The sequence below is a fragment of the Podarcis pityusensis genome, assembly GCF_964106645.2.
Source record: "Podarcis pityusensis genome assembly, chromosome: 13".
NCBI classification, from domain to species: Eukaryota; Metazoa; Chordata; class Lepidosauria; order Squamata; family Lacertidae; genus Podarcis; species Podarcis pityusensis.
The window spans coordinates 44,375,615-44,388,494 of NC_138038.1; the positions used below are offsets into that span (position 1 = coordinate 44,375,615).

At 41.7% G+C, this 12,880-nt stretch overlaps 1 protein-coding gene across 1 annotated transcript; it reads left to right on the plus strand.

The window, feature by feature from the left end:
• Positions 1-1,583: 1,583 nt before the first annotated feature.
• Positions 1,584-12,427, plus strand: LOC308460919 (vomeronasal type-2 receptor 26-like; the record flags this gene model as incomplete). Its single annotated transcript, XM_080977453.1, has 7 exons — positions 1,584-2,014; positions 4,692-5,579; positions 6,636-6,863; positions 8,047-8,173; positions 8,914-9,386; positions 10,501-10,627; positions 12,318-12,427. The coding sequence occupies exons 1-7, from the start codon at positions 1,724-1,726 to the stop codon at positions 12,425-12,427; spliced, it is 2,244 nt and encodes a 747-aa protein (XP_080833579.1). The 5' UTR covers positions 1,584-1,723.
• Positions 12,428-12,880: the final 453 nt, after the last annotated feature.

Consider the following 12,880-nt stretch of genomic DNA (forward strand, 5'->3'; position numbering starts at 1 on the left):
TGAGATGTCATCTCATATCCATTATGTGTTTCCCAAGGTTTTATTCAATGAACACCCTTCTCGGGTCATGATCGACAACCCCTTGTAAGTAAATGGTCCATTTAAATTTCATTTATCTTTATATTTTTCTATCTGACTGTAAGGTGCTTCAGTTGCTTTGAGAAAAGTAGTTAGAGGATAGGACTTTTTGCAGCTTTCCTTGGTTCTGTATTGTGCAGGGAAGTGGGTTCCTGGACAAACCAGAGAATTCCCCTCTGCTTACCCACCCTCCCCTTTAGACCACCGGAGTTAGAACCATAAAATTGCAGCTTTGGGAGGGTCCCAGAGTGCAAATCTAGTCTACCCCCAGAAATGCAGGAATCACAGCTATGATTCCTGCTTTTATGGGGGGGTAGACTCTATTGAGGGAAAACCTAATCAAGATGTTTTATAGATGGTGCTTAACACCTACCAAAATAGCTAAAATGTATAAGACAAAATGGGACGCGGGTGGCGCTGTGGGTTAAACCACGGAGCCTAGGACTTGCCAATCAGAAGGTTGGCGGTTCAAATCCCCGTGATGGGGTGAGCTCCCGTTGCTCGGTCCCTGCTCCTGCCAACCTGGCAGTTCGAAAGCATGTCAAAGTGCAAGTAGATAAATAGATACCGCTCCAGCGGGAAGCTAAATGGCGTTTCCGTGCGCTGCTCTGGTTCGCCAGAAGCGGCTTAGTCATGCTGGCCACATGACCCAGAAGCTGTACGCCGGCTCCCTCGGCCAATAAAGTGAGATGAGCGCAGCAACCCCAGAGTCGTTCATGACTGGACCTAATGGTCAGGGGTCCCTTTACCTTTTTATAAGACAAAAACAAATCTGTACTGGAGGTGTGATAAAACAGAGGGGACACTTATACATGTTTGGTGGACCTGTGAAAAAAATCAAAAGCTTCTGGAACACAGAATATGATGAGCTTAAAAAAATGTTTAAGTATAACTTTATGAAAAATGCAGAAGCTTTTCTACTAGGGATAACGGACACAGGGATAGCAAGAGAAGATCAGAAAATATTCCTCTATGCCACAGGAGCGGCAAGGATCCTAATTGCTAAAAACTGGAAAAAAAGAAACTGTGCCGACAAAACAGGAATGGCAAGACAAACTGTTAGAGTGTATTGAACTGGCCAGATTAACAGAGGCAATTAGAGATCACACTAGACAAGAGTTTCAGAAAGCATGGGGAAAATGCAGAGAATACTTCACAAAACAGTGCCCTAAAATACATACCTGGACTTGTTTCGATTAATGTCTGCAGGAGACTTAGTGGATATTTAAGTTATAATTAGAAAAATCTTAATAATTATTTAGAAAGGAAACAGTTTATAAGAAGCAAATAAGGAGGCCAGATATAGGATAAAGGAAGTCTTTTATTTGCCTGTTTGTATTGCTGTATGTTATGCTCATTGTATGTTATGTTCACGTTTAATGAGGGTGGATTTGTGTATTGGGGGGGGGTTATGTTATGTTGTAAATAAAATGCGAATAAAACCAAAAAAATACAAGGAATCACAGCTATTTTACTACAAGTCTTCCTTTTAGCAATCAGCCTGAAATATGCTTTGCATCACCTCAATTACAACGCAGATGGATGTGTGACTCAGTTGTGGGCGGTGTATAAATGGAGACAACAATGTTTTTTATGAAACTTGGTCTTATCTTCCCATCAAATAGCAAGTCGTTTTATTTGCAGAATGCTGACAAAATTCTACCAGCACATCTTGGCCTTGGTCTTTGCTGTTGATGAGATCAATGAGAATCCCAGGATCCTGCCCAATGTCACTCTTGGGTTCCACATCTATGACAGCTATACTGATTCAAGGATGACCTACAGGGCCACTCTGGACCTGCTCTTTAATACAAATTACTTTGTCCCCAACTACCAATGTGGCATCCATAAAAATGTAATAGGAGTCATCGGGGGACTGAGTTCTGATACCACTTCATGCATGGCAGACATACTGGGTCTGTACAAGATTCCACAGGTAGGACCTGAGCATCAGAGACAGAGAGACTTGGCACTCTAATCCATTCTTCTTTCTTTCCAGCAGGAATTTGTTGATTCATAAATATGGAATGATGCACTGGGCAAAAGCAAAAGGAGCTGAAATATATGGGAAATGCCTGGGGAATATAATATGGGTACCCAACAATGTGTATGAAAAGGGTGAGGATCTCAAGAATATGTGTTGAAAGATTATTCTGATGGTGACAGATTGCTAAATGGGACTTCTAGGTGGGATCATACCTACGGGACTGCCTCTCCTGGTATGCCCCGCAGAGGACCTTAAGGTCCATAAATAACAACACTTTGGAAGTCCCGTGCCCCAAGGAGGTTAGATTGTCCTCAACCAGGGCCAGGGCCTTTTCAGCTCTGGCCCCAGCCTGGTGGAACACCCTACTGCAGGAGATCAGGGCCCTGCAGGATTTGACATCTTTCCGCAGGGCCTGCAAGACCCTGTTCCGCCTGGCCTTTGGGCTGGACTCAGTCTAACCCCCCCCCCTCCCAATTTATTCATTTATTTTTAAAATGGAACCCCTTATATGGGATTTGTATATAAATTTCCCCTCAGCTCTTTTTGCTGACCCATGTAGGACCAGCATGGATAGTTGGCCCCAGTGAATATTTGACATTTTCTCCCCTTATGACTTTGATCTATAGGCTACCACTAAAACAAAACTGTATTTTAAGCTGCATTTTAAACTGTATTCTATCTTATACTCTAATCAACTGTTGTTGTTGGGGTTTGGGGTTTTTTTTGGTTTTTTAAAAAAATATTTTTACTGTATTTATATTCAGTATTAGCCGCCCTGAGCCCGGTCTTGGCAGGGAGGGTAGGGTATAAATAAATTATTATTATTATTATTATTATTATTATTATTATTATTATCATCATCATCATCATCATCATCATCATCTCTGAAAGCATGGTACTGGATACTGGATTGGTGGGCTCAACTCATGATGTTGATGCTAACTTACAAAGCCCCAAGCAGTTCAGGACCCATTAACTAAGGAGTACCTTCCTCAATACCCACTGATCCATGGTTTGAGATCAGATGGGGAAGTCATGCTTAATGTCCTACCAACAGTCATAGCCAGTAGGTGATAACAAGGACCAGGGCTTTTCCAGTGTTGGTGTCCCAACTGTGAAAATCCCTCCCTGGGAAACTAGGAAGTTTCCCCACATTCTTCACGTTCAGGAGTCAATCAAAAATTTGTTTGTTGTAGTTCTGGCACTGGGGAGACAGATCTGGCACTGAAGGCAGCCCTGTTTAGGGAAGTTTTTAATGACTGATGTTTTAATGTATTTTTAAACTTTTGTTGGAAGCTGCTCAGAGTGTGGCTGGGGAAACCCAGCCAGATGGGTGGGGTATAAATTAATAATAATAATCCAGCAGTAATGCTATTGTACTGTTGTGCTGCGTTGCTTGAATGAGTTTTGACCATGGGTAGACAACCTAAGGCCCAGGGGCCGGATGCGGCCCAATCGCCTTCTCAATCCAGCCTGTGGATGATCCAGGAATCAGCGTGTTTTTACATGATTAGAATGTGTCCTTTTATTTAAAATGCATCTCTGGGTTATTTGTGGGGCATAGGAATTTGTTCATTATTTTTTTTTCAAATATAGTCCAGCCCACCACATGGTCTGAGGGACGGTGGACCAGCCCCCTGCTGTAAAAGGTTGCTGACCTCTGGTTTTGATTGTTTTAGATGTATTAATATTTGCTGTAAATGCTATGGTGTTTTTATATTTTACTGACATTTCATTGTGCGTTATCCTGGGCTCCTTATGGTGAAACAGTAATATAAACAAAAATAATAAATTAAAAACTACATGAATGTAAAAGGAATCAATATAAACAGGAACAGTTGAACAAGTGACGCGGCAGCTAAAAAAGCCAATGCAATTCTGGGCTGCATCAATAGGAGTATAGCATCTAGATCAAGGGAAGTAATAGTGCCACTGTATTCTGCTCTGGTCAGACCTCACCTGGAGTACTGTGTCCAATTCTGGGCACCACAGTTCAAGAAGGACACTGACAAACTGGAACCTGTCCAGAGGAGGGCAACCAAAATGGTCAAAGGCCTGGAAACGATGCCTTATGAGGAACAGCTAAGGGAGCTGGGCATGTTTAGCCTGGAGAAGAGGAGGTTAAGGGGTGATATGATAGCCATGTTCAAATATATAAAAGGATGTCACATAGAGGAGAGTTTTCTGCTGCTCCAGAGAAGCGGACACGGAGCAATGGATCCAAACTACAAGAAAGAAGATTCCACCTAAACATTAGGAAGAACTTCCTGACAGTAAGAGCTGTTCGACAGTGGGATTTGCTGCCAAGGAGTGTGGTGGAGTCTCCTTCTTTGGAGGTCTTTAAGCAGAGGCTTGACAACCATATGTCAGGAGTGCTCTGATGGTGTTTCCTGCTTGGCAGGGGGTTGGACTCGATGGCCCTTGTGGTCTCTTCCAACTCTATGATTCTATGATTCTATGATTCTAAGACTAGATGTGTTTGTGTATTTGTGTGCAAGCAGAGGGGGCATTGCTCTCAAAAAAAATTTGTGGAGTATATACAATTGCGCTGTGAAAAAATATTCAGTTAAATGGCAATGTGATCCACACTCTTGTTCCCATTCTTACATGTTTGCCTTTTTTTCAGATTTCATATGGTTCATTTGAATCACAAGCAAATAATCTAATTAAGTTCCCATCTTTTTACCGCATGGTCCCCAATGAAGCCCTTCAGTACCAGGGAATTATTCAACTACTTCTGCATTTCAAATGGAAATGGGTTGGGCTCGTCACTATGAATAATGAAGGTGGAGAACATTTCTTGCAGATCATAGAGCCATTGCTTTTCGAGAATGGGATCTGTTCAGCATTCACAGAGAGAGTTGTAAACAATCTGCGTTTCACTGGTGACGTATTTGATTTGATGAAAGATACAAAAATTTTATCATCAGCTTTTTTGACAAGCAAAGCCAAGGCAATTGTTATATACGGAAAAACTGGGACGATTTTATGGTTGGCAAGTACTATAAAGGCATTGAAGATTTTTCAGTTGCTATTTCCTCAACATAAGAAGTCCCCTGAAGTAAAAGTATGGATTACAACAGCCCAAATTGATTTTGCATTACACAGCATTCAGAAAACTCTTGGGACTGATATACAAATATTCCACGGTGCTATCTCTTTCACAATTCACTCAAAGGAGCTTGCAGACTTCCAAAAATTTATTCAAAATGTATATCCTGGTTGGGCAGGTGGAGATGGTTTTATAAATAGTTTCTGGCAAGAGGCATTCACTTGTTCAGTTTCAAACTCCACGGAGACAATGAACGCTCATAAAGTGTGTACTGGAGAGGAGTTGCTGGAGAGCATCCCTTCTCCATATTTTGAGATGAGCATGACTGGCCATAGCTACAGTATCTATAATGCTGTCTATGCTTTGGCACATGCTTTGCATGCTATGCAGTCAGCTGGATCCAACCACAGAAGAAGAGTGCTTGCGGATATGCTGTCTCCTCAAAATGTGAAACCTTGGCAGGTAGTGTTCTTTTCCTCTAGAAAACCTGGCCACGTTCTGGAATTTAGCAGGACAATGGTTAATTTTGTAAAGCATTCTGTTATGCCAACTGGCCTATTCAGTTGTTTGCTTTTCTTTTTCTTATAATTTTCTTTTCTTACCATTTCATTCGTGTGTGTGTGTGTGTGTGTGTGTGTGTGTGTGTAAAGGAAAAGGGACCCTGATCATTAGGTCCAGTCGTGACCAACTCTGGGGTTGCAGCGCTCGTCTCGCTTTATTGGCCGAGGGAGCCGGCGTACTGGTTCCGTGTCATGTGGCCAGCATGACTAAGCCACTTCTGGCAAAACAGAGTAGTGCATGAAAACACCGTTTACCTTCCCGCCGGAGCGGTACCCATATATCTACTTGCACTTTGACGTGCTTTCAAACTGCTAGGTTGGCAGGAGCAGGGACTGAGCAACGGGAGCTCACCCCGTCATGGGGATTCGAACTGCCAACCTTCTGATTGGCAAGTCCTAGCTCTGCGGTTTAACCCACAGCGCCACCCGCGTCATATACATATATATATATATATATATACACTCTTTATATGAAAAGTAAAAAAGCAATTGAAGAAGATAAAATATAGACATTAAAGCAGGCGGGGGGGAACACATTCAGTTTTAGATGAACCAGTCATTTTGTGTCTTTTTGTATAGTATTGATGGTATCTTATGCTGTGCACTGCTTTGATATTTTATGTGAGGTGGAAGTAAATAAATACTTTTAGATGCGAGTACTTAACAAAATAAACTTTGATAAATTAGCTGTTAAATAGCACAATCAGTCCCTTCCTCAGTGAGAGAGGCAGCACTTAAAATAGTAAAAAAAAAAGTGGTTTCTCATGCCTGTACAGTTAGCTCATGTTAGCACCTCCTACTTGCCAAATTGTTGGAAATAGTGCAGAATGTTTGGTTCTAGTGGACGCGTGTTCCCTCCTAAAGGAAAAGCGCTTAAATACATCCAGGAAAGCTATGGAGCAATCTTAATAAGAATATCACAGCACTTCAGATACATTTTTAATATCTCTCCACCTAGCTCCATTCATTCCTGCAGAGGATCTCATTCAACAACAACGCTGGAGATGAAATTACATTTAATGAGCATGGAGAATTAGTAGCTGAATTTGATATTACCAACTTGGTCACTTTCCCAAATCAATCCTACATCAGGGTCAAAGTGGGAAGGCTGGATCCTCAGGCACCTCCTGGGAAACAAGTCACCATTGATGAGGACAGAATCAAATGGCAAAGAGGCTTGACTCAGGTGAGGAAATAACTGCACAGTCTCTCCAATTGTTGTTGTTGTTTAGTCATTTAGTCATGTCCGACTCTTCATAACCCCATGGACCAGAGCACGCCAGGCACTTCTGTCTTCCACTGCCTCCCGCAGTTTGGTTAAACTCATGCTGGTAGCTTTGAGAACACTATCCAACCATCTCGTCCTCTGTCATCCCCTTCTCCTTGTGCCCTCAATCTTTCCCAACATCAGGGTCTTTTCCAGGAAGTCAAGTCTTCTCATGAGGTGGCCAAAGTACTGGAGCCTAAGCTTCAGGATCTGTCCTTCCAGTGAGCACTCAGCGCTGATTTCCTTCAGAATGGATAGGTTTGTTCTTCTTGCAGTCCATGGGACTCTCAAGAGTCTCCTCCAGCACCATAATTCAAAAGCATCAATTCTTCGGCGAACAGCCTTCTTTATGGTCCAGCTTTCACTTCCATACATCACCACTGGGAAAACCATAGCTTTTACTATACGGACCTTTGTTGGCAAGGTGATGTCTCTACTTTTTAAGATGCAGTCTAGGTTTGTCATTGCTTTTCTCCCAAGAAGGTCTCTCCAATACCAACATTCATATGAAGATATGTTTGTGAGCCACCTGGCAGAAGATATTGTCCTTTAAGAAGTACTGAAAGTTCTACCAGTAAATATACAAATGACAACAATATTAAAAGTGCACCATCCAGGGAAAAAAAATCTCTAACAAGAACTCAGTTAATGTCAGAGGATGTTGTCCATCATTCTCTTCTGTGAAATCCCTGAGACTGGCTTGCTGGCTGGTTGGTTTGTTTGTTTCATAAACTGCATGCATTCCTTGATTGTTAAAAATATCTCAAAGTGCTTTACAAGAAGACCAAACAAGAAAATCTAGGGGGGAAACGTAACTACTTTAAAACATACCAAAGTCAAAATACTAAAAAAAGATTAAAATTTCTGCTTCGTGGCATTAGATTGAATTCTAACCTACTTGGTTATTCTAAGTATTAACATTCTAATCTTCTACAGTTCGGATGATGTTTAATACAGCAAGTAATTGTCGCCCTGAATGTGCTACCTGTGCAATTAGGAAGAATATATATTAGCGTTCCACTTTACTAGTAGATTATCTGATGTAAGATAAATGCTCCAAGATGTTCTCTGAATATTAAACTCTTCAAATATATTTGAATAGGTGCCACCGCTTTCAGAATGTAATGACATCTGCCATCCTGGTTATGGAAAGAAAAAGAAGGAAGGAGTTAAATTTTGCTGCTATGATTGCGTTCCATGTCCAGATGGGATGGTCTCAAATGAGAAGGGTAGGGCATGCCATGTTAAGATATATCAAACAGTACAATACATTGCAGTAATCTCTGAGAAGCTCTTTTGCAATTTTGTTCTCATTAAAGCGGGGCAAGGATTTAATGATGGCATTATGCATTTTTTTCCATTGGTTATAAATAATATGTATACAATTTTAAGTTTCAACCAGTTTGAAGAATATGGTTTTTTAAGAAATGAAGTTACTACATTCTGCCATCAAGTTCTACTTACTTGAGATGAAATAGAAATTGTGATTCTCCTTTAAGAACAAGGCTTATTGAGAGAAGCTGAAAAGTCTTGTCAAAATTAGCAGGGTTGGCTCTCAAAGTTTTGGCTATAATGATTCATGAGGATAAAGGGGGGGGGGAGAGAACAAGGCAAGCAAGCATTAAAAATAACATACGTCCTTCACTTACAAAAGTCCAGATTTGATAGCACGACTTAACTGTTTAAAATGTTTTAGGCATGAGGTTTTGAAAGGCTCCCTGGAGAAAAATATTAGGCTAGGTGGACTCTTCACAAAAGTTGTCTTTAAGAATAGCTGTAACTGGTTCAGATTGTGATGCATTGCTTTCCTCCCGTCCAGAAATGGAAACTTGTCTCGTATGCCAAGAAGATCACTATCCAAACAATGGCAAGAATCAATGCATTCCTAAGATTCCAAACTTCTTAGCCTTTGATGAAGCTTTGGCCATCATTTCAACATTCTCTGCACTATTGTTGTCTCTGATCACAGCTCTAGTCTTTGGCATCTTCATTAAGCACCGGGACACTCCCATAGTCAAGGCCAACAATAGAAGTCTCACCTATGTTCTCCTTGTCTCCCTCCTCTTGTGTTTTCTCTCCTCTTTACTGTTCCTTGGGACACCAAATAAGGTGACCTGCCTTCTCCGGCAAACCAGTTTTGGTATCGTCTTCTCTGTGGCCCTCTCTAGCATCTTGGCCAAAACGATATCGGTGGTTTTGGCATTCATGGCTACCAAACCAGGATCCAGGATAAGGAAATGGGTGGATAAAAGACTGGCTTATTCCGTTGTCCTCTTTTGCTCCAAAATTCAAGTAGGGATCTGCACTCTGTGGCTGGCAACCTCTCCTCCATTCCCTGATTTAGACACGCACACAATGACAGAGGAAATAGTCCTGCAGTGTAACGAAGGCTTGGTCCTGATGTTCTATTGCGTCTTGGGCTACATGGCCTTCCTTGCCACGGTCAGCTTCATTGTGGCCTTCCTAGCCAGGAAGTTGCCTGACAGTTTCAATGAAGCCAAGTTCATCACCTTCAGCATGGTGGTCTTCTGCAGTGTTTGGGTATCCTTTGTCCCAACTTACCTGAGCACAAGAGGAAAATATATGGTGGCTGTCGAAGTCTTTTCCATCTTGGCTTCCAGTGCTGGCCTGCTGGGCTGCATCTTTTTCCCCAAATGCTACATTATTGTGTTGCGGCCTGAGCTGAACAGCAGAGAACATCTAATACGGAGAAAGACATAAATGATAGAAGAGTCTGTGGTTTTATTACATTCTTGGTATCTGCATAGAACTATAAAACAGGTGTAAATATACTGGAACTGTGCAATAGAATTATACTATTTCAGGATTTTGTTCTCTTGTTTTGTGATTATGAAATAGTTGCTGTTTTAGTGGCCAAGGGGATCAAAAGTTCAACTCTGAATGCTGAAAGGTGTTCTGATATATTCTGTTCTTTATTGCTATACATTGACTTATGTAGTAAACCTATCCAGACTAAGTATATCTCCATACATTTCTGGTGTTATTTTCATTTTCTCTTAGGGCTAACTGTTGAATCTGATTTAAATTTGGAGTGCAGGTCCTAAAAATTATCTTCATAACAAATATTTCTGTTACTGCGTTTACCAAAAAAAACAAAAAACACTTTCTAAGCTTGTGTCCATTGGCCAATGCATCAGTTTCCAAGCAAGGCACAAAATCAACGAATGTTAAGATCCACTTATCAATACTGAAACAACTGCAAGAAGACCAACACAGAGATTTGGGGTTTTTTAATAATAAAAAAAGAGTAGAGTCACACATCCATTTTCTGGATTTGAGACTTCCTAGTTACTTTTTATTCCATTTGGGGGGGGGGCGTGCCTTCTGGAGTAGAAGTGCCAAGTGCCCATAGAAAACAAGAGAAAGACCCATAATTTTAGCATAGCTGAGACTGGACAGCAAAGCATTGAACATGTCTAAGTCAATTCAGAAGCTGGGTGCTACGTGTGGCTCTATTTTTCATAAGTCTATGGAAATCAACAGTGCCAGAACTTGAGCTGATGATGAACCATTCCTATTCTTGCATTGTGCAAAGGTGCAGCCCCTTTCAGTGTGCAATGATAACCACCATCCAGGTTACAGCAAGGCAAAGAAGGAGGGGGAGAAGTCTTGCTGCTATGACTGTGCTCCGTGTACAGAAGTAATGATCTCTAACCAGGATGGTAGGAGGCGCAGACCGCAATTGGGGGTATTGCTCAGAGTAAGCCTATAGGCCAGGGATGAGGAACCTCCTATCAGCCAAGCCCAGCATGGCCATGAGTTTCCCACCCCCTCTGTAGGGTTTTTCCGAGTGGCCCAGGTGTTTCTTGGCAGATGGTAAAATTGAGATAAAATTAAACAAAGGGGTGATCTTTTTATATATATATATAATTTTTTATTAATTTACAACAAAACAAAACATACATAAAATTTCACATCCAATTTTCACAAATTGCTTCTTTTCTGGACTTCCTTCAGCTTCTCCATAAATCATCCATAGTCATTATTTTAAATACGCATTTCGTAATTTGTATTGACATTATTTATATCCTTAATTTCCTTTCTCTTTAGACAATACTTCTTAGTTTTTCACAGTGCTTTTTTAAACCCCTCTAGCATTATCTGTCCCTCACTTATACTTTCCAGATATTCCACAAATTTCCCCCAGTCTTCGATGAACCTTTGGTCTCTTAGGTATCTGATTTTCCCAGTCAATTTATCCAACTCTGCATAGTCTAACAGTTTCATTCTCCATTCTTCCACTGTCGGTATTTCCTGTTGTTTCCATTTCTGAGCCAGTAGCACTCTTGCTGCAGTCACTGCATATTGCAATATGCAACAAAGGGGTGATCTTAGTAAGTAGGGAATATATTAAATTTTGGGGAAATGAATTAATTTAATAGTATGTTGCCTACAGGTGGTTTGGGGAAATAAATATGGTGATTCATTATTATTATTATTATTGCCATTATTTATTGAATTTATATACCGCCCTATACACAGGGGTCTCAGGGCGGTTCACAGAATAAAATAAAGATATAAAAGCACAAAAGACCTAATAAAAATAAAAACAACAACCCAATAGCCCCCCTTCAAAAAAACCACCACATTTTAAAAGGGAATAGGATGTAAATTGGATCAACCAAAGGCCTGGTTAAAAAGGAACGTTTTTGCCAGGCACCTAAAGGTGTATAATGAAGGTGCCAGGTGAACTTCCCTGGGGAGAGCATTCCACAGACAGGGAGCCACTGCAGAGAAGCCCCCGTTCTCCTATTGCCACCCTCCAAACCTCTCACAGTGGAGGCACACAAAGGAGGGCCTCAGAAGGTAATCTCAGGGTCTGGGTAGTTTCATGATTAAAGGGGAAATTAATTTATTTATCTCCTGCCAACCTAGCAGTTCGAAAGCACATCAAAGTGCAAGTCGATAAATAGGTACCGCTCTGGCGGGAAGGTAAACATGCTTTCTGTGTGCTGCTCTGGTTCGCCAAAGCGGCTTAGTCCTGCTGGCCACATGACCCGGAAGCTGTACGCCGGCTCCCTCGGCCAATAAAGCGAGATGAGCGCTGCAACCCCAGAGTCGGTCACGACTGGACCTAATGGTCAGGGGTCCCTTTACCTTTACCTAATTTATTTAGAGGCAGGTGTTTGGGAAAATTAAGTGGGTGTGTATGAATCGAAGAGGAACTGATCTGGAGCAGGGGTGCAAGTTAACTGAAGAGCTTTTTTGGAGTGATTTGGGTGGGAAACCTGTTGACTTGCCACCACAATTTGCCCAGAAAGTACAGAAACCCCTACGAAGGCTTCTTAAACGGGCGAGCAGGGAGGGCAAGAAACGCTGATTTGAATCATTGTTTTCTTTTATTGCCACGAGGTGGCAGTACAGGACCGCTCTTTAAGGAAGCTCCACCGCTGCTCCGAGAGCTGCGAGATGAGATACATGAGATGAGTGGCCATGTGAGAAACGGGGAGTTTGCAATCTGAGGTGGAAGGGAGCCTGGGATTCGCCTGAAACGGCGTTATGGCCTTGCAGACGGATGCACAAGCCGCTCCCTGAATAAACAAGGCAGACCTGTGCTGTCTGCTTAATAATAATAATAATAATAATAATAAATTTTATTTATATCCCGCCCTCCCCAGCCGAAGCCGGGCTCAGGGCGGCTAACAACAATCAAATAATCAAAAAATCAAATAATCACACAATCTAAAAATATTTCATTATAAAAATTAATTAAATCAAATTGATGGCAACCAATTAAGCAAAGTTCTGTGCAGGTTGCCAGAGGAGGGAGTCAGGCTGCGCCCTGATCAAAGGCCTGGCGGAACAACTCTGTCTTGCAGGCCCTGCGGAAAGATGTCAAGTCCCGCAGGGCCCTAGTCTCTTGTGGCAGAGCATTCCACCAGATTGGAGCCGCAGCCGAGAAGGCCCTGGCTCTA